Source organism: Lagopus muta, chromosome 5 (genome assembly GCF_023343835.1).
Source record: "Lagopus muta isolate bLagMut1 chromosome 5, bLagMut1 primary, whole genome shotgun sequence".
NCBI classification, from domain to species: domain Eukaryota; kingdom Metazoa; phylum Chordata; class Aves; order Galliformes; family Phasianidae; genus Lagopus; species Lagopus muta.
In genome coordinates this window covers 50,842,412-50,865,140 of record NC_064437.1, presented here as the reverse complement: position 1 = coordinate 50,865,140, position 22,729 = coordinate 50,842,412, and the positions used below count along the sequence as shown (strand labels likewise).

The window sequence follows — 22,729 nt, the reverse complement described above, 5'->3', positions numbered from 1 at the left end:
TTAAAGAGAGACAAGATGGTTTCTTCTTCTAGATGGTCCATCAATAATAACTTTCCAGAACCAATACAGTAACACTGATTTTTGAAAACAAAACAGTGTGATTTATGTAATTGAAAATTATTATCTAAATTATTATTATCTGAAAACTAACTTTCTTTTTGTAATACCCCTGTTCCCCAGAGAAGTGACTTTTTTCTCCATTGGACCTTATTACCAACACAAACTTACAGCTGTGTAGCTACAGTTCACAGTCAGCTGTGTCTCAGCAGGCAAGCTTATTAGTAAACACCATTTAAGGAAAATAAAAAATATTTTTAGAAATAACTGGTTTTTCCCTTTCACAGATGTATAATGACACTCTTCACAGCAGTGAATTACTTTTTTTGTAAATTCCACTGCTACCATTTAAATAGAACATAAAGAAATAAAAGTTATCTAAAGTCAATCAAGCAAACATAGAGCATCTTGTTTGTAACTCATTGGAAAAGGTTTATCATAATAATATAGTATATGTAAGTTGTAGTATATGTAAGTTACAATGAGATAAAGCTGGTGTCCTGGTGTAGAGAATGAAGAAAAATGAATTAGTCATTTCAAGTAAACTGGCTAGAATAACAGTCAGCTGTCAGACCCCTCTCCAATCATCTTTTTAATCACCTGTAACAGAAAGATAAACACAGAGAGGGGTCCTGATTTTCTCTCATGTAAGCTGGTCCTAGCTTAGTGCAAGTCCAGGATGCGTTGCACAGATTAGCAGGTATCTACAGGGTACTGTGGTACAGTCAGAGGCTACGTATCTTAGCTTCAACAGGAGATAGTAGAAAACACTTGCAAATGTAGAGAATTATGAACAAACCTCCTTTCCCCCATCTTTTTTAGTCTGTTTTATGATTTAGCTGGAAGCTGAAAGTTCACAACAGCACTCAAAGATGGCTCCACTTATAAGGTCAGGCTCAAATAAATTGTCTACCTTATAATCGGAGCAGAAAGTAGGAGTAGCAATAAGAGCAGAAAGACATTATTTTGGCTCTGATGCTAAAAGATTATTTGATTATGAACAGGATTTTCCAGACATTATGAAAAGTGATTTTCTTCAAAGCCAAAGGAGCTTATGTTCGCAAGAGAAAATATGTTAAAATCTTGACTGGGAACAAACTACTAGCAATTACGAGCAAAATTTTCAATATTGAAAGGTCCAAATCAATACACAAAATTTTGCTTGCATACAAAAATCATATGATTCAAATCTTTGTATATGCTGTGAAAGAGTGATCAGCGTATTATGAGGTATTTTTACCTATCTGCACTGAACTATCCAGGCACAGTTCACGTTGGCTTATGGTTACAGATCTTTTTGTTTATTGACATAGACTTGCATCCTTTAAAATTTTCCTGCCATCTCTAAAAATCTTGTGACCATAGTGCTTCTTCCCAAGCATCACTTCTTGTACCTTCAGTTAAAGAAATTAAGACTCAGTTGCTATGTCCAGATGATTCCACTCACTTCGTGTATACAGGTCCCTTTTAAATATTAAGAGATCAGGAATTCATCCCCATAGCTTTCTCCTAGAAAAAGAGAAAGCAACAACACATGGCTAAGTCAGGTGTGCACCCGCTGGGGATGCCTCCCTGCCAGATGCATTTTCAGCCACAAAGATTGTAAAGAGTTTCACATGTAGTTTTTAATACCATGCGATGGGATAGTATCATTCATTTTATCTACAGAAATAAATAAATAATAATAAATATTAATACAGTTATGAAGTAAATCTCTTACATGCACACCACATGCATTAGACTATTAGATACCCACAAATTCATATTATTCTCCGCTTTATTTGAGCTTTTAATTCCTCAAATCTGTCTTGAACTTGGTTGCGGTATCCACATTCACAACCAATTCTTAAAAATGTATTTACATGCAACCTTGTGACACTGTATTAAATAATGATAATCGTTTGGGCAGTATCAGCTTACTGCACCGTGAAATTGTGCTTATATCATTGCAAATATAAATTATGAAATAAAATAACCATTTATTTTTGGTATAATAATTGACTAATAAGTAAAGTATTTAAACTGTGTTTTTGATATTTTTTTCTTCCAGAATAACCATTTTTCAGACTTTCTGGACAAACAAACTGGTTATACAACTGTCAATATGTTGGCAATCCCAATCATGCAGGGTAAAGAGGTGCTTGCTGTTGTCATGGCTCTCAACAAATTAAACGCCAGTGAGTTCTCAAAAGAGGATGAAGAGGTAATAATCTCCTATTATACAACAGCACAGTTACTAGTTCACCAAATAGTTTGAATGAATCTACCTCTTGATTTGAAAATGTCTTATTCTTGGCTTTTTGTTTTGTCATTTTTAGGTCTTTAAAAAATACCTCAATTTTATATCTTTGGTCCTAAGAAACCATCATACCTCATATCTCTACAACATTGAATCCCGAAGAAGTCAGGTATAGAAGAATTTGTAAATGATGATACTTTGTTTTTGCATGAAACCATTATTCTCACTGTCCAACAGTCTCACATGCTTATTAGAGTAAGAAAAGCATCCTATTTATTTATTTCTCTGATAACAGTAATTCAACTTATTGCTTTATTTTGGGATGCCTGTCATTCCTATGCATATGGTTTGTTTGTTCCATTCAAATGCATTTTACTGTTGACTCACTCTCTTTCTCTTTTGTTGTAAATAGATGCTGTTGTGGTCTGCCAACAAAGTGTTTGAAGAGCTAACAGACATAGAACGTCAGTTTCACAAAGCACTGTATACTATTCGAATGTATTTAAACTGTGAAAGATATTCTGTTGGTCTGCTGGACATGACTAAAGAGAAGGTAACATTCATTTTGCTTACCTGCCAGAAAAGTGTCCTAACTGTAAGTTATAAAATCTGTCCTTCTAACTCACTGGTTCTGCCTATTTCTAATGTAGATCGCTCCAAGACATAAAGATACAATCCTTTCTAACCCTTTGAGATAATTTATACAAAATCTAACCGAGTTACAACAATCAGATGCAAAATAAGAATGGCAAAGCATGCAACCATGATAAACATTATAAAATCATTTTTTGAATTTATCATACAATCCTGAGTAAAGAAAGAAGAGAGAAATGTAGTCTGATTACTGCTTTAAAAATTGCTATTTACTAAAACAACTGAAGTGTACAAATGAAGAGACAAGCTTCATATTAGTCTGAAATTTACTGGTTACCATTTCTTGCCTGGAATATACTTTGTGGTTTGTTTGTTTGTTTTCCTGAAACGTGTCCATAAAACTCTTGTGGAGAGAGAAAAATAAGACTGTTACCCATAAATCTCATGTTATCTCTGAACACTGAACAGATTTTTAATTTTGCTAACATCTGTGTATTGTTTTTTCAGGAGTTCTATGATGAATGGCCCATTCGGCTGGGGGAGGCAGAGCCTTACAAAGGTCCCAAGACACCTGATGGAAGAGTGAGGATATAAATTTTTCTTTTAATGAATCTTAACTTTGACATTGAGTTTCTACAGGTAACTTAAATGTTTTTCTCTTTTTGTTTAGGAAATCAACTTTTATAAGATTATTGACTACATCTTGCATGGGAAAGAAGAAATCAAAGTCATTCCGTGAGTATTCCTGGGCAGCCTGTTAATGTGTGGCAATTAGATTTATTGCTGAGATAGAATACTAGCATATCTGTATCTGCAAAAATCATCTAATTTCATTCTCTCTCTAAAGGTCACCTCCAGCAGATCACTGGTGTCTTATCAGTGGATTGCCAACATATGTTGCAGAAAATGGATTTGTAAGTTCATACCAAAAGTAAAAACTACATGTCTTAATATATGAAGTTCTTCTGATTGAACAAAAAAAAGAAAAAATACTTCCCATACCCAAATTATCTAAAAATACTGCACCGCTTCCAAAGTTATGTGAATCAGTAGCCTGTATGGAGACAAACCCATAGCACTAATATCCAAAATACCAAGAAAATTTCCCTCCAATTATGGTAACATTAGAGGAATAAATTTGCACGGTGCATATTTCTTTCCAAATGTGTGAACTATTACTCACAGTAAGTGTCTAAATATACACCATTAAAAGTTTTTTCTTTCCTTTTCTCATGTCTTCTATGTAGCAGTAAGTTGGAAAACGTGGGCTGGGCCAAATCAGCCAGAAAGTATGTGCAGCTCCATACTGGTACAGCACTGGTTTAGCATGGCACACAGCGTAGCCCAGATATGTAATTCAAAGTCATTGTGAATGACAGCTATTAGTAACTCTATGTCACTTTTAATAGCAATAAATACCTAGCCTTTTGAGGTAGTATTCAAATTATTTACTTCTGCAATTCCCCAGGTCACTGAAAACCGGCACAGAAGTTTTCTTAACATTTATGCTTGTGCATTGTGAGGTTCCATACATGAGGCACTTTGGTGTAAATGCTCCAAAATGATACGTAAGAATACCCACAACTAAATTAATAGGAACAGTTTTACTCTTTGTAGCCAGCTAGGATGCTCACTGCTTTTAGCTTAAAATATATATCCTTTAAAAAAAAAAATAAAGACAGGCCAAGTCATGATGCATGCTATATTTTCTTTGAATAATGTCTCCTTTTCTTTATATTGCAGATTTGTAACATGATGAATGCACGAGCAGATGAATATTTCACATTTCAGGTAATTCAAGTAACATATATAGTTATAAACATAGTGGAAAAATATGCTAAATCCTTCCACAAATTAGTTATATGATTGAGTACATGAAAATTTTCTCCTTTCTTTGTGATTCATGGGACTTAGTGTTACAGAACCTGTATTAATAGCTGTATTACTACTTTCAAAGAAACATGCAACATTTCCTCCTCCCTGCCTTTTCTATAGAAAGGACCCGTGGATGAGACTGGATGGGTTATCAAAAATGTCCTTTCATTGCCTATTGTCAACAAAAAAGAAGAAATTGTGGGAGTTGCAACATTCTACAACAGGAAAGATGGAAAACCTTTTGATGAGTACGATGAACAGATAATTGAAGTAAGTATAATAGGATTACAGACCCTAAGGAGCCATATGATGCTAACTTAGCAATTTTTTAGCAGGCTATATTAACATCTGACCAAAAGACTATCTTCCTCACCACAGTTTCTTAAGAATGAGAGATTTTTTTCTCTGTTTATAAAACTGAAAATTTATGAGATCATTTACATTCCAATAATGAACCAAAGCCAGATATTTTTAAGTCATTTGAGTCTTTAATGATGGTCAACGTTCATAATTAATGTGAGTGGGTTAAAAATGGGATGGAATGGAACAGTTCAGATGCAAAGAACTTTTGAAGATCTTCCAGTCAAACTGCCTGACCACCGCATGGCTAGCCAAAAGTTGAAGCATAATATTAAGGACAATGTCCAAATGCCAAATATTAGCAGGCATGGCATGCTGCTTACCAATGGACATGCCTGCAATCATGAACTCTATGGGAGATCATGTACTTTGGAAAGATATGATATTACACATTGTGTTCAAGTCCCCCAAGCTAACCTAAACTTTATAAGCCTCAAACTCCTGCATATAAGATGGGAATATGGGCAATTATAATATATAAGATAGGAATATGGGCACGGGTTGAAACAAACAACATCCTTAAAAGCTGCGAAGGTCAAATGGCACCGGTTGATGGGAAGGTAAAGTCTTCTAACAGGTCAAATTGAGTGTTGATTTTCAAAGAGCATGACCAGAATGTAAATTTTAAGAATTAAGTTTTTATTGTCATGCTGTCACCTAACCTTTGCTTTGTTTTGTTCCAGACTCTTACACAGTTCCTGGGGTGGTCTGTTTTAAATACTGACACTTATGATAAAATGAACAAGCTTGAAAATAGAAAAGACATTGCTCAGGAAATGCTTATGTACCAGACAAAGGCTACTCCTACTGAAGTTGAATCTATACTGGTGAGTTTCTATCCACAAAATTGAAGTAGGAAATTTGCTATACAAAACCTGAAAGTATTGTTCATTTTCATTTTCAGAAATACAAAGAGAAATTAAATGTAAAGAGTATAGAAGAATGTGATGAAAAAGATCTTATCAGGATTTTGGTAAGTCAATAAATGAAAATTTGACTTCCAGAAGAATGTTGATATCAAAAAGCAATGGCTCTTATTCAAAAAGCTGTATATAGATAAATTCTGATTACTACCACTGATACTAGCTATCAATTCCACAACTAGATGGAGCTAATTTAATAGTATATCTTTGACTTCTTCAGTTTCTTCATGTACAGACTCCACTGTTACCTACAAGGAAGCACTGTCTCCGATATATGTTTTAATAGACCTGGAGCCAGAGTTATATAGAAAGATTTATACCAATTAACATTTAAAGTGGTGAATGCTACATGAACAGTGCTACACATTTATTTCATTTTGAAAATAACAGAAGGTATAATGATGCAAGGTCACTTCCATTTTGAGTAAGAGAACACATACAGGAGTTTCCAGTAGAACTAATCTACTTTCCCATGAACTATCCTGCATCTCTCTAGGTGAAGTCCAAATGCAGCAATAAGATACTCTGCAGCGCTGAAACAAATTTGACCTAAGCAATTAAATCTCTCCTTCTGCTAAAACAAAAATGAGCCATTTTCCTTCTAGACTGTGTACACTTCTGCCTTGGTACTTCGGCCCAGAAGGGAATGCCTTCTTGAAGCAAAACAGCTTTTGTGCCCGCTTACTGCACTTTGTTTTTCCTTGCAGAACAGTCCTGAAGCGTACATGGTCTAACTGAAATAAAACCAAAAGGTGTACTTCAGGAAAGTAATGAAGTTCTACTGTAAATGTATCAATACAGAACCAGACCAAAAAAGAAATATCAGACACATGCAAGATGGTTGACTTCTACTACCAGCCATACATATTTCCTCCTACTATACCACATTTGCTAACATAGTCATAGCCATAGGGAACAGGTCTCATGAAGCTACTGCTAGTTAAGGTATATGCCAGAGTGCAATGGTGTTGAAGTTTCATTGGCTCCCACAGAAAAGATGTTCATGCAGCTGTATGTAGTGAAACCGAAAACACATTAATGCTTCACAAACTTGCTAAAGTAAACATCAATAAACTTTACCAAATCCTTCTACTTGTATAGCAACAAGTAATTAGGATAGTGCAGGCTTCCAAAGGTAATAATATTGTATGAATTTTTAAATTCCAGAAAGCAAGTAGAATGAGTTCTTTCAACAGAGTGGTGTCACAAATCAAAAGGTCTAGTATATTCTGTACTGCCAAGGCTACATGCAAGTGCTTTATCCTATTATAAGGCCTGGAATCCCAGATTGCTAATGAGATAAAGCAGGTGTTTCTAGATCTGATGATTCACAAAGTAATGGGTCTTAAAACACCACTGTTACATGTTTCCTTGCCCTTGACCTCAGATCAGAGTAAATTTAAAGAGAAGTTCAACAAAGGGAGAAATAAATACAGTTCTATAGTTGCTCAGCCTCATTTGTTGAAATACATTGTCCAGGGGCAAATAGATTTTGTTATAATTTTCCTTATCTGTGTAAGGGAGATCATTTATTGACTATGTGATGGAAGAAAATCACTGTGATCATATAATCTATTTTTGGGTTGTATCAGACTTCCCAGAATTATTTTTTTAATTTTTTAAGGCATATACTTTCAAATATTCTGCTGTTCTCCTTAGGTTTTTGGGATATATAAATGAAAACTGCTACAGAACAGTTTGCCAATACCACTATCACCAGTGAGGCTATTTAATGTAAATCTATAAAACGTATACAAAATAGGCACTTTGAAATTTAGTACAAGCTTCTCAACCTTTTGATCCCTTGAATTTTAGAATTCTTTTTGAAAGCTCTTCGCTTCATGAGAGAGCTGACATAAGCTCTGTATCTGCCCTTCAGGGAGAGAAATATCCCTGCATGTCATCCGGCCATTTTCCCCTAGAATGTGTAGGATAAGATTATGAACTTACACTGTCCACTACTTCTGAAACGAGCTTTCATTTTCATCAAGAAGCACAATTATTCAGAACAGGCTGTTGTAAATTACAGAAGACAATTGTAATTTACCACCAACCACAGCAGTAAAAAAGGGCTCTAAGAGATATGAAGTAAACAATAACAATTTTGAATTCTACAAGCTTTGTACATTTTAGCCTTGAATTTTTAGTTTGAGATCATTCAAAAGCAGAGCAGTCAAGAATCTACTGCAGGCAGACAAAATGTAAGATTATTCACAATTTAGACTATTAATTGTGAAGAGAAGGGCTTGTTGAATAATTTTGGTTGTGAAAGAGAACTGCAACTCTGAGACCAGGCTAAAGCGGAGAAATTACAAGATTTTATACCAGGAAGGAAGAACCCCAAGACCTGAGATTTCCTCATTGAGGAAATGCTGAGATGGTCCCAACCAATTGTGTTGAAATTAAGAGCAGGAAGAAAAACCATCTAGGTAACATTCTTACCCATCCTCTTGGAAGAGAAGACTAGTATCACCATTGTGTTTCAAAATGTAATACATATTAGGTTTTGAAGATACAGTAAGCATATTGTCCTTATGCAGTGTTCCCAATGAAGTAAGAAAACAGTCTGTTCAACTTTGTACTTGCCATAAAAATCCTTCTGCTTTTGACTCTTCCTAACAGAAAGAAGAACTACCCGATCCCAAAGACTTAGAACTATATGAATTTCGCTTCAGTGACTTTCCCGTTACAGAACACGGCTTGATAACTTGTGGAATACGGCTGTTCTTTGAGATAAATGTTGTTGAAAAGTTCAAAGTCCCAGCAGAGGTTTGATTTATTTTGTCATTTGTATTTCTTTTAACATAGCAGACTGATTGTAGGTTCTTTAATACAGGAGTAAGCTATACTAAAGCATGAGAGGTATGAATAACAACATTCTTAATATTTGCACAGTTGTTATAAAGACTTAAATTGATCCTGAACTTGCTTGACCTCTTAAGGAATTAAATCAATATGCATTTACATAATGCATAGTTTAATTATTTTCATTTAAAAAAAAGCATATTATTCCAGTAATTTTACGGAACATTCCATTAATTTCATTTCAGTGAACAGCACAGTCTCAATCACTTTTATTCATACTAGGTCCTTACAAGATGGATGTACACAGTCAGGAAGGGTTATCGAGATATCACTTACCACAACTGGCGACATGGATTCAACGTGGGACAAACAATGTTTACTTTGCTGATGGTAATGTCGCCAATATCAACCTTACATTCATTACTTAGCTTTCCTTTCAAGGAAGGTGCACAGTAAGAATTGTTTTCCTTTACAGACAGGTAGAATAAAGAAATACTACACTGATCTAGAAGCCTTTGCCATGGTTGCTGCTGCTTTCTGCCATGACATTGATCACAGAGGGACCAATAACTTGTATCAAATGAAGTAAGTAAAATTAACAGATTTGGTAAATGCAAATATATGGCTATGCAGTACTTTGAGTGGCAAAAGGAAGAACATGTTAACACATGCAAAAATATACCATAGGTATTCCATGAACATCTAGCATGAAGGGACTTGAAAGGCTGAGGGAGCTGGGCTTGTTTAGCTTGGAGAAGAGAAGGCACTGGTGAGACATCATTGTGGCCTTCCCATACTTGAAGGAAGCTTGAAAGTAGGAGGGAGACCAACTTTTCACATGATCTGATTATGATAGTACAAGGGGAATGGCTTTAAACTTAAAAGAGGGGAAATTTAGGTTAGATATTAGGCAGATTTTTTTTTTTACTCAGAGGCACTGGCACAGGCTGCCCAGAGAAGCTGTGGATGCCCCATCCCTGGAGGCACATAAATCCAGGTCAGATCAGATCCTGGGCAGCCAGATCTAGTGAGTGGCAACCTTGCCCATGGCAGGAGAGTTGGAATTAGATAATCCTCAAGGTCCCCTCCAACCTAAGCCATTGACTGATACTCATCATACAGAAGATTTCTGCCTCTGAGAATTTGTCATGGCAACTGAAACAATGAGAAACCTCAAAAGCAGAATCTTAGAGGGATCTGCTGGAGCTGCAATTCATTTTTAAGATAGTCAGTTGTTTTAACTATCACAGGAAGCAAAAAGGAATTTTTAGGATTTTAAAAAGAAAGCATCATCAATCTCTATAGACGATCTAAGCATATGGCAGATGAACTTCTATTACTTATCTGACTGCCCTAGTCAGGAAGTTCCAAAATTAAACTTCAGTGCTCTGTCTTGTTACAGTAGTGATAAGTCAAAATTAGCTTCAATAAAAAGAGTAGAAAGTACTTAACTGGAGTTTTTTATTTATCTTTCAAGATAGAGTAAAGGCATTTTTCTGGAGAGAGATTCAGGATCTGGAATATTCGAAGGCCAGCTTAGAGACAGGAATTTAGGTGCATTCTTTTCTCAGTGGCTGATTCACCTCGCTTTTTTGCTCCCTCCAGTGTGTTCACTGATTGACATAGGTCCTTTTTTGAGATATAATCTCCTCACATTATGTACAATGCAAAACTACGAGCCTGGTTTCCGCCACAGGGGTCACATACCAGCAAGTTATATACCACAAGGTTAAGCTTTGCAATTCACGTTCTTTTGTGTTCTAAATGTACAAAAAGGCTTGCTTGTGATCTTTCTCTAGTTCTTAGTAAATTATCATAATGAAACAATATAAATCCATATTATTTTAAATTTACCTGTTTATTACAGCTTTACAAATCATGGTGAGGCCCACTGTTGAAGAGTGAGCAACCTACTGTTTAGTTTTTTGAGTGATTTGGTAGTTCTTCTGTGTGCTAGCCACTAGAGAACACAGGATTCTCAGAATATCATGTGGGCCAGGAGATTCAAACCATAATTTTCTGAGAGTACTATTTCCACTAAATGCATCTCCAGAATGATTCATCCTCCTCCTCTGTCCCTGGACACACTCAGCCCAGGAGAGGAGTTTCAGACGACATGCTGGAGCAGTGACGTTAGGGGATCTTCTGATTATTCTCTGGGATTCTCCAAGTGACGTAGGAGAGAGAGTATGACAGATACTGATTCTTATTCAGCTGACTGCCTCTCATCCAAATAAGTTTAAGGGGTTTTTAAATCTTCCTAGTATGGTCTTCCCTAGCTGAAAGCCCTCTACTTCAGGTCATACACAGTAAAGCTATTTATAAAACCCATCTGCTTTAGCACTACAGCCTGGAACTTGACCTCATCTACAAAGGCAGAAATCACAGGTAGCCTATACCAATGCACCTTGGTTTATCTCAGGAAACAATTTTTTAGCCAAGAGAAGGAGGAAAATACACTTCTCAGTGTGGAGAACAACCTGGAGCATAGATAGGATATTTCTCCCTTCCTCCCACTGCTGTAGTCTGAACCAGAATTACCTTGAAGATTAGCCCAAGGTCAGAGGGATTCTTTGAGCTCTGTGATAAGACTAAAGACATCTGAGCAGTCAGGACTTGCACAGTTCATAAATCAGTGATTCTGGGGGAAGGGAGGAGCCAAAGCGATAAAGGAATTAAATTCCATTATATTATTACTTTAGATTCAACTTACATTAAGTTAAAATCACAGGGGACATGCTCCACAGTAATTACAGATAAAAGTCACGCCACACAATAAATACTAAATGACGGCTTAAGATTATTTTTAAAATACGCAGAAATCATGTAGATCAAACAAACAGTAGAATGGAATATACAAGATAAATAGAGAGATTTTCAAAGTACAGATGATTTTCAGCAGGCACTGAAATCTCTTAAATCTGTCTTTACCATCACAGGAGTGAAGACAAAAAAACCATACTTCTTGCTCTGCCTCATACTAGTGCTTAAGATATATTTTAAGCTACTGAATAAACAGATCAATAGCAGAAGTATTTTAATCCCCAAAATCTGAATTCTGAATCACAGATATTGCCTCAAAATACTGTAAACAATTATGTATTTTTTAACAGATCAGCTGCTCCACTAGCAAAGCTTCATGGCTCTTCCATTTTAGAAAGACATCACCTGGAGTACAGTAAAACCCTACTGCAAGATGAGGTATGTTTGCATGAATCTTCTGCTTACAGCAATCAACACAAAAGTTCCAAATAAACCACAAATTGTTTACAGGTCTTATTCATTTCTTATTCAATTCCAGATTAAGAAATTATGCTCAAATTCAGAAGTTTAAACCAAATTCTTACTCACTGCCCACTTGTAGAGAAAAGCAGCTTGTCCTGTAGGCCTCACTCGCACGCCTCTCACAAACAGCTGAAGTTGGTGTAGAAAACACAAGGTACTGCAATTAAACAGCTGCAGGTTAGGTCTGAGTTTAGTTCCTCTGGCTTTTTGCTGCCACATTTCAGAGTTCTGCTCCGCTCTGTGGGTGGGCACAGGTGTTCCCACAGGGCTACGGCGGCGCCATCTTGCTTCCCTCAGGCTCAACAAAATGTCGGCCCTGCAGAGCCCTGTATCTCCTGCATAGGACAGCCATTCCTCCCTCAGCAGAGCCTGGCTCTGGGCTATGGGCAAAAAGTCTATTTAAAACTACTTACTAGATATTTTTTTTCAGGGAAATAATAAAAATATATAACTGTGTACACCTGAAATCTCAAGGATTTTCCATCCCACTTGTTTGCAGCAAGCAGTATGGAAGGCACTCACTTCTACATCTGAGAAAAACATCTGAGAACACAAAACAGATCTGTTACTTTAAAAAAAAAAATAAAATTACCCTTATTGATGGAGATGGGGCACTTTTTCAATTGAGAGATGCTGGGGAACAACCATTGATTTTTGGTGGTCAGTATTTTGAGGGTGCTGAACAGGGGAACCACAACACCCCTGCTCACCTCAGTTAAAAACAGAAGGAAAATCGGGGTGTGGTGCTTACATTCCCTTTGCTTGGGAAAAAGGACACTGCACTTTACAGAAGCAGGGCCCTAATAACCCACAGGCAATTGTGCTAAACCAGGCTAACAGGAAGAAGAGGTCTGGAAAAACTCTCAGGTCCATGGATGTGACTGGCAAAGAAACAAGGAAAAGCAGCCATTTCTTGATGAATTATATAGAATATAGGTGATTTTATTTGATTTTAATTTAAACTTAACAATAGCAGACCAAGTCAATATGAATTTAGTTATTTGTGCAGCCTCTGGAGGCAGGAATTTCGATCTCCCTACACAGTATTTAGCCATTTATTCTGATCCCGTCCAACCCTAATGATTCCATGCAGTCCCAATGCAATTCCTTCTAGTTCTCTCTCCCAGCTTCTATGCCAGCTGATCCTGCTTTTCTTTTTCCAAAAGCATTTTTCACTTTTCCATCTTTCCTCTTAAAAGGTGGTTTAAAAGGATTTGGTTAGTATATATGAGATGGTTGTGAAAAATATACACCAGGATGTGCATATTTGTATCTCATTCTCAGACATTTCTGCAGCTGTAACTGATAGAAATAACAGTATTTAAAAGCTTAAGAACTACTCCTGAATGAGGGCCACCTCTGGAGAACTTTTCATTTGTAGTGTTATTTTGATTTAGAGCGTATAGTTGAACATACATACAGTTCTGATATACTGTCCTATGGGGCAGCCTATAGAGTACAAAGCAAAGACAGTTTTATAAGAGGAATTGAATTCGTAAACTTTCCATCTTGCAGAGTTTAAACATCTTCCAGAACCTAAATAAGCGCCAGTTTGAAACCGTTCTACACTTATTTGAAGTTGCAATAATAGCAACTGACTTGGCTTTGTATTTCAAGTAAGTACTAAATTCTGTGTAACTTCCTACTGAAAAAATGTCAGTCCTATGCTATTTACAGCTGTAGTTTTTGCTTGTTATATGCAGAGTACAGAGCTGTATTTTAGTAAGTCTAATTCTCATTTAAAAAAAACCAAGACATTCTTATCTTCATTATAATCTTTCAAATTTCAAAACGTGTCTATAATACTTCGTATGCATCTAGCAGGTAATTCAAATATGCATTAAATTACAGCAGATATATTTCAGAATTGTAAATTATGTAGCCTAATGATAAAGTTGTCTGCATGTGTGATAGTTAGTGTACCATACTGCGATTACTCATATTGAACAGGAGCATGCTTATGAAAAAGAAATTGAGATTCTGGGTTAAAAACAGACATCAACTGATCCCAATGCTAAATATGCCAAAGACCTCAAATAAAAAAATATTCACCCAACTTTATTATCTTGTTTTTGCAAAGGTTAGTGAGACTACTGTTTGTTTGTTGGTTGGTTGGTCCAGATGCCTCATGAGTGGGATGATTTAAAACTAGGAACAGGAAACAATTCAGTTAGATGTTCAGTGGCCGTTACCAAATTTCAATAAAAACTAACCCCATTATTTCTTTCATTTGAAATGCAAATTAAAAGATTCATTAAGCAGTAATAAGACAAATTTTTCAGAGTACCTCTCAGTCAAGTTTCAAGGATTTTTTAGAATATTTGAGGGGACAGTTGTTAGTATTTGCTTCTCTTTTCCCGATTCATTACATTGCTGGAAGGAATATTATGTAGGAAAACATAATACTAAAGAAACATTAATGTCACTTTGAACAGTTTAATAAGCAGAGTCAGGAAACTTGTTACTTGAATCTTTGTCAGAAACTTTGAAATAGTGCTTCATATATCAGGGGTATACAGCAAAATATAAATGTGTTAGGTTAACTGGAAACTTGGAGTTCAGGGGGAAGAAGGTATCACTTCGAGGCTACTATGACTAGGATGCAACTTTGGAAAAGCATGTATATGAGAAATATGGGATTTATTTTGTTTTATTCATAATGCAGGATTTTTGTTTACTAATGTATGGTTTATCTGTATGTTTTCACAGGAAAAGGACTATGTTTCAAAAGATTGTGGATGCAATTGAAAAAATGGAAACAGAAGAGGAGGCAATTAAATATATATCTATTGATCCAACCAAAAAAGAAGTCATCATGTAGGTGGTTAATATATTGCTCTTTATTCAATCAGTTAACTACAAACAGATTTCAAAAGTATTTGGGCATCTAGATATGCAAATTGAGATTTGTTGTTATCATCTGATGATGAGCATAACCATGAATTTAAATGTCTTCTCAAAAAGTGCATCTAACTGCATCTTGTGTATCTAAATAGCTTAAAATATGGATCTTTTGCTGGTGGCTTTTTTTTAATTGCTGTTGTTGCTTTTTGTTTGCTTGTTTGTTTTTTCTTTCATCATTCTAATTATTTTTACTCCTTGCTTTTAAAGGGCTATGATGATGACCGGATGTGACTTGTCTGCTATAACCAAGCCTTGGGAGGTACAAAGTAAGGTAAGTACTTTTCAAGCCAAAAATCCCATTTGCTATGTTTTGTTGCCCACTTGTGCCTGATGTCATGACCCAAACACAACACTTATTATAATTTGATAGATATATAACTATTTGCACCCATCTGCCCTTCTAAAAATCAACCTCTGAGCTTCTGTCACTGAGAGTGCAAGGGCTATCTCCTCATTTCTACTTGTCAGTCAGCTAAAACTGCCCTTTCCAAATCTGTCAGCTGTTCTAGCTATCCTTAAATGTTACTACACTACATTAGTGTAATCCAACTTTTGCTATTTTTCAGGTGTATCTAAGGTACAGATTTCACAACAGAAAAAACTGAATAAAATTGCCTATTCTGTAGATCTTAGTGTTTCAAAGTAGCTTGATCATGCTAAGAATAAATTCAGTAATACAATGTGACACTGCCTAGCAGTTAAGTACTTCAATTACTTCAGTACTTCAGGCTCAAACTCATCCATTAATTTTACAGGTATAGGTTTTAGCAATGCATAATCAAAACACAAGATGGTTATGGAGTCTTCTAAGTAATTTCTAAGAAGGGAAACCTTTTACTCAGAGGGTGGTGAGTTACTGAAACAGACTGCCTAGGAAAGCTGTGGATGCCCCATCAATGGAAGCGTTCAAGGCCAGGTTTGATGGGGCCCTGGACAGCCTGATCTAGTGGGTGGCGACCCTGCCAGTGGAGGCGGTTTGGAATTGGATGGGCTTTAAGGTCCCTTCCAACCCAAGCCATTCAATGATTTCAAGATTTTATGCATCACAGGAACTAACAGATTCTGTTGTGTTGCTAATATTGTCATGGTACTGCTGATGATGATAATCATAAAAACATAGAATCATAGATTGACTTGGGTTTGTCCCTTGGAGATCATCTAATTTCAACTCCCAAATCTATCTTTTAAATAGTGTGCACCAGCATGTAAAAATGGAAGATAATCATTTTCTGCAGAAAGCCTTAAATACACCAGAAAGTGTTTACAATTCCTGACAGAAGTGCTCAACTCTCTCAAGGATTAAATGGTAGAATTCTATTGTCTTTGACTAAAACTCTGTATTTCTGGAGAACTTTTTAAGCTACTCAGAAATAACACAGCTAGCAAAATAGCACAATATATCCTCTTCAGTGGATGTGAAGTTAGTAATAATAGTTTAGTGGTAAATTGACAATATGTTTATTTAAACAGTAATATGCCAGTTCTGAGAAAATCAACATTATTATTATTATTATTATTTCTGGAAAGCCTTGTTCTTGCCTTCCTTCATTTATTTATTCATTCGGATCTATTGTTTATAGCTTACAATTCATTTGAATTATGATTTTTCAGGTTGCCCTCATGGTTGCAAATGAATTTTGGGAGCAAGGTGACCTGGAACGAACTGTACTACAGCAACAACCAATTGTAAGCACTAAATAATTTAACTGTGTTAAACAATATTGTCTATTATTTAAATACTGAATAGATAATGGTCAACAATGATTATTAGTTCATTATAACCAAAAGCATGATCTCTGCATGATCTAAATTACTGCTATTCTGTTCCAGCCCATGATGGACAGAAACAAAGGTGATGAACTACCTAAGCTCCAAGTTGGTTTCATAGATTTTGTGTGCACTTTTGTGTACAAGGTAAGAACATTTTTTTTGGTTTGTTTTCCCACTGAAGCACTTCTGATGGAACAACTAATGACCAACAATTGCACTAAAAAATTTTAGACAGTTGCAGGAGTCCCACTTAATATAAATATGTGACATGTAGATGATTACAGAAATCAGTTAATGGCACACTTAAATGAACAGAAAATTCACAGTGTTCTGTACGAACAGCCATTGTATATTTTCTGGAAAGCACCTTAATGCCAACTTTCTTAATCTGCACGTAGCTTTTAACATGATCTCAAAATATTACTCAGAAGAGTATCATCCAATATTTCAATATAATTAGGTACATCCTAATCTGCCTAGAATATACTACAAAATACTGGACTTTCTGTATATCCTGATATTGATAAACATATCAGGAAATATCAGGTATCAAAGTTATAATTGTATTATATTAACCAGACTTCCAAATGTGAATTTAGGGAAGATACTAAAATGTGCAACACATAATTCAGATATATTCTAACAGTGTGGGTGCAATATGTCATTATTATCCCAACACAATCTTTTCAATAATATGCCACCATGGCTTGGCCAAAAATACACTCACAAACATGCACTGGCAGATAGTGGCATTATTATAAAACTTCTTTTCAATTCTATAGAAAACCAGCTAATAGAAATGGAACAAGTAGTTGCAAAACAAACAAACAAACAAATCAAAACCACAAACTATCAATTAAAATTAATTTATACAGCATACAAACAGAAATAATAATTTTAATAGAAAAATTAAAGCAAATGCTTTCTCCACAAAGCAGCATTTCCAGAAATTCGTACTTTACAAATCAACAGTGTTTTCATATTTCTAATTCATTAAATTCAATTGCTTGCATAGGAATTCTCAAGATTTCACAAGGAAATTACACCCATGTTTGACGGTCTTCAGAACAACAGGGTTGAATGGAAAACTAGAGCTGATGAATATGAAGAGAAGATGAAAGTTATTGAGGAACAAAAGAAAAAGGAAGAAGAAGCAGCTGCCAAAAAAGGTTAAATAACTTCTGATTTTTTCATTCATATATTCATATAGGTAGTTCTTCTCTCTGTAATTCACACATATGGTAAAATTTACAATATTCTTTACACTAACAGTATTTGAGTTATGACTTAGCCGGATTAGCTTTGTCTTTAGTTGGAAGAGGAGTTACCTTTCAAAATTACACAAATCCAATACACTGACCTTATTTTCTAAGCTGTACAATTACAGAAAACACGACCATCACAGAAGTGAAGTGACTGTAAAATTTATTGTGTCTTAAGACATAAAACTGAACATAATTAACCACCTCTATTTATCTGTGAATGCTTCAATCATCTGAAATGTGAATTGTATTGAAATTCTGCATGGTATCAGCTCTCAAACGTATTCTGGTGCTTTGTTTAAGCTGAAAATAAAAATACAAGGATAGGAGATGAGAATGGAGTATGCATTTGGAACAACACAAGCCCCACTACTCTTCCAAATTTGAGATCAAGCTTTTGGCTCTAGTTTAAAGAAAAAAGTTAGCTTGTTCTAATAGTGTATTTTAGGTCTTTAAAACATAAAACAGTACACAATAATTTATTTGTTAATCAGTATCTGTGGGAAATAGGTGAGTATTATCCAGATTTCACATTAAAAGAGAGGTTATTCAAGGCTATGTATCAAGTTACTGTCAGAATTTGAAGTATAACTGGAAAATAATTAGCTCATGAAATCAGTGCTACTATGCTAAAATTCAAACAAACATTGTTGCATCACTTACAGTTTCAGAGGAATTAGGCCCATCCCGTTCTCCCCCAGATTTATTTTAAAATACACTCTTTTTTTTTTGGCCAATAAATCTCAGCATCTGCTCAACAACTAGCTGGTTCTGGATAAGAACACTGGAACATAAGCATCTGAATTTTGCAGAAGTGCCAACAGAAACCAAACTAATCCAGGACCTGCACAGAAACCTCCTTACATATTTGCATTTTTTGCCAAGGGAATAGTTATTGAAATCTTATCCTATGCCCTTAAGCATAAGGTTCTTCTGAGCTAAAAATAAAATAATGATTTACAAACTTAGGACTTGACTCCCACTACTTCCACTTGAAGTTCAGACTTTCTCACATCATTGGTATTCTGGAGTCCTTACATCACTGATTTAGAGAAATAAGTATTTTCCCACAAGGCACCTCACATAGGCTAACATAAACAGACTGATTTACAGGAGCTAAGGATCTGGACTTCTTTGCTTATCATAGTTGGCATCAAAAAAGTGTAAGTGAATTATTTTGTCTCTTTTTGAATGTGCACTGGAATGAGACCATGCATATTTGTGAAGAACAGATCTGACACTGTCAAAATCAAGGCCATGTAAATATATACCTTTGTTAAAGTCAGTTCATACAAACAGTAATATGATGCATGCTGAACCACGGTCATCTCTAGATCACACTGACCTGGCTATTCTGAGCCATTCAGTAGGCAGAAAACAAAATAAACATATTTGCTGAACCACTACAGTGGAAAGTTCAGAACAGAAAGCAGAATACAGTACTGAACTATGAAATTGAAATACATATTTAGTAACGTAGTGTTGATTATATCCACAAATTACAGAGGGTAGGACACTGATTATGTGACATGTTTCAATGCAGGTGGAAAGGGTCGAAAATGACCTAAGTAACATGGTGATCCACAGCTTTCAAATGTAAGTTTTAATTCTAATATTGGTATCTTACCTTAAATGAATCTGGAAACGCAACTTATTACATTGAAACAACCTTAACTATGACCAATAAACATCTGTGGAATCATTTGAGAGAGACATTAACAAAATCAGTTGCTATAAAGTATTAAAAAACAGTCTCTCTATCTTAATTGATTGTTACCAAGGGATTCATGTAGGGTTGGATAAGAGTTTATACAACTAGGTCAAATTAAAGCTTTTGTATCATCTTCTTCAAAAATAGTTTCCAAGATTATATTAATTCAAGACTTTTTTTTTTCTTTAGCATGGCTTGCATACCTCAGTTTTGAATGTGTGGGACAGACTTACATAAAGTACTGAAACTTTCCAGTAAGAGTGGTTCAGTGTGTTTGGTCCATTGAGAAATGTTGGTATCAATTGCTACATCATATATATATAGGTATATATAACATGTATAGTTGTTGCATGCTCCAATTTCCCAAACAAGTAGTGAAAACATGTTCCATTTTCAGAAAGTCAAACATACATAATGTCCTTATCACAAAAGCAGTGCTTTTAAAACAAGAAGTTAAAGCAACTGAAAGCAACAGAAAGTACTCACTTTACTTTTCTTTTCTGTTTTTTAGCTGAAAATGCAGCTGGAGGTGGAAGTGGAGAGGATGGAAAATCCAAAACATGTATAATTTTGTAATTCTTTGTCTCAAAGACACTGTTTCTGCTACAGAAAAGACATCTAGAAAGAACTTCAAGGAGCCCAGTGGATTTCTGCTTCGCATAGAATAGTCTAGATCAATCTCTTAACAATCCTCTTAAACAGTTGCCATTTGTTGGAAATAATTTTTACTGGAATAAAAAAAAACAGTTATAATTAAAAACTGAAAAAGCAAAAGACAGAAGAAAAAATAAGCAATAGTGCAAAATACATAAATGTCCACTCTAGAACTTTTCATGTCTCTCAATTTATATAATTTTTATTAAAACAAGTAACTTCTGCACTGTCCAGAAAAAAAAAAAAATTGATAGATCTTACATGAAATTACTGAATGAAATCTAACATGCACAATTCAATCAAAAAAAAATCAGTTTTAATAACTTGTATATTTAGATTTTTATATTACGTGTACTTACTCAATCTGGAATTCTGTCCTCTTCCATCATACTTCATACTAAGTACAGCTTTGGGGCAAAAGTTTCCTTTACTTTAGGAGAGCTAAACACAATTCCCTATCGTGTATGTATAAAAAGCAGGTCCATGATGCACAGACTTTTTTCAAAACCACCATGGATAAATCTGCAAATTACAGTCAGCACTTGGAGAAGCCACTCCTTTACCCACGATGTCTCTGCCCACAGTTCTCAAACTGAGTACTTCTTATTTTACAAATCTAAAAAGATACGCTACAAACATTGTGCATCTATGTAGCTACTTCTACAGCAGGTTCCCCATTCAAATGCATTACATCCAATGCACCTCCTTTAAAATGCAGTAAAATGGACAGAATTTTCTAGTATCTGAAAACCAATGAATGGCACAAATTCAGTCTGGGGAGGCAGACAATAGCACAAGTAGAGCACATCAAAATTCACATTTCCACAACTAAGACAGACTGCACACAAATTAGCCTTTCGTAAACAACAGTCTCCCTACAAAAACCATCAGCTGTTAAAGCGTGACAGAGATCGCTCCATTCCTTCTATTCAGGTCCCATGAGGTCACCTCCTACTCCAGATAAGGAAGGAAAATAGCTACTATATCACACATGTATCTGAACATTCAGTGGAACCAATTCCAAACCTAAGAGAATCTGGAGGTCAGAAATGACTCCTGCAACAAACAAGTTTTACAAGGAGACCCAATCCTAACACTTTTTTCCCCACTTTAAACAAAGCAGAATCATACACTTTCATTCTTTTCCTCTGAAGAGCCCTCAGCATCAAGAGAAGGGAGGACTGAAAAATTAATTATATTATATACCTTTCTAAGAATGCTATGAAGATAGATACATGCATATCACTCAAAATTAAAAGGAATCCACACAGCTTCCCACTGATTACGTCCTTCTTTACAAATGGGCCAAGTATTTTATGCAAACTTGGTTATGACATAAAACTGCATATCGTGTATTATTTCCTGTATTTCATGTAGATACAAAAGAAAGCTATTCCAAAGTTGTTTGATCATGTAACTTTATTCATACTGTATTAAATGATGTATTTAATATGTATTCTGTACCACTTTATAAACATATTCTGAAGACTCAAAGCAGAGCTAGTTAACCCAGAACACACACCTAATATACAATACTTACAGCAACTTTCAACAAAACTCGTTAAGGCAAGTTGCATACATGTAAGCAGATTGCTGCAGATTGGATTTGGCTCTCAACCAAGCTTGCAAGATGACAGAGAATTAACCTTTAAATCCACCTTCTTACCTAAAGAAGCCTTCATGCAAGGCTACATTTATTTGTTGCTCAAGGACATCCTAAATATGTCCTTGTACTGTCATCTATTATGTAAGCACAAACTGCTTAAAATTAATTATGTTAATAAATACTTGTAAATAAAGCTCTCTACTATGAGTACATGTAAAATATTTGCAATCACACTGCAACTGTCCCTGCTGTTACATTACCAAAAAAATAATTATAAATACATTCTATAAATGTATCTACAGTAGAAAGCACTTATAAAGATATATTTTCTACATTAACTTTCCTCAGTTTGTTTTACATGAACACTTAATTCAAAAAAGTTTGTCCTTTATATCCAAAGTAATTTTAATCTGAAAATGTCTGCCATACCTATACATAAGCAGAATATTTCTTTAGAAACACAGTAAAGAATGTTTTGTGCTGTGCTGCATTTGAAAATGAAGACGAATCCAGTAAGTTTCTCTAACACTATACATTCTTTACTTGTATGTTCAGGATTACACGTTAAAGAAGGATTAGCATTCAATCAATGCTAAGGAGATCAGAAACCACAGATAACATACAAGCCACGTGTACATGTCCAGTGGCAAGCCACATTATTTATTTATTAAATCAAAGATGTCA

At 35.2% G+C, this 22,729-nt stretch overlaps 1 protein-coding gene across 1 annotated transcript in view; it reads left to right on the top strand.

Annotated features, from left to right (window-relative positions):
- Positions 1-22,610, top strand: part of PDE6C (phosphodiesterase 6C) — a 29,461-nt gene extending 6,851 nt beyond the window's left edge. The window contains exons 2-22 of the mRNA XM_048944111.1: positions 2,108-2,260; positions 2,376-2,465; positions 2,709-2,849; positions 3,398-3,472; positions 3,561-3,625; positions 3,738-3,804; positions 4,634-4,681; positions 4,886-5,035; positions 5,809-5,952; positions 6,030-6,098; positions 8,671-8,817; positions 9,136-9,243; positions 9,329-9,438; positions 11,967-12,054; positions 13,654-13,754; positions 14,848-14,955; positions 15,250-15,313; positions 16,654-16,728; positions 16,873-16,956; positions 17,828-17,981; positions 20,297-22,610. Of these exons, the coding sequence (XP_048800068.1) occupies positions 2,108-2,260; positions 2,376-2,465; positions 2,709-2,849; positions 3,398-3,472; positions 3,561-3,625; positions 3,738-3,804; positions 4,634-4,681; positions 4,886-5,035; positions 5,809-5,952; positions 6,030-6,098; positions 8,671-8,817; positions 9,136-9,243; positions 9,329-9,438; positions 11,967-12,054; positions 13,654-13,754; positions 14,848-14,955; positions 15,250-15,313; positions 16,654-16,728; positions 16,873-16,956; positions 17,828-17,981; positions 20,297-20,361 (2,106 nt within the window). The 3' untranslated portion in view covers positions 20,362-22,610. The remainder of the gene's footprint in view (positions 1-2,107; positions 2,261-2,375; positions 2,466-2,708; positions 2,850-3,397; positions 3,473-3,560; positions 3,626-3,737; positions 3,805-4,633; positions 4,682-4,885; positions 5,036-5,808; positions 5,953-6,029; positions 6,099-8,670; positions 8,818-9,135; positions 9,244-9,328; positions 9,439-11,966; positions 12,055-13,653; positions 13,755-14,847; positions 14,956-15,249; positions 15,314-16,653; positions 16,729-16,872; positions 16,957-17,827; positions 17,982-20,296) is intronic.
- The last annotated feature ends 119 nt before the right edge of the window (positions 22,611-22,729 follow it).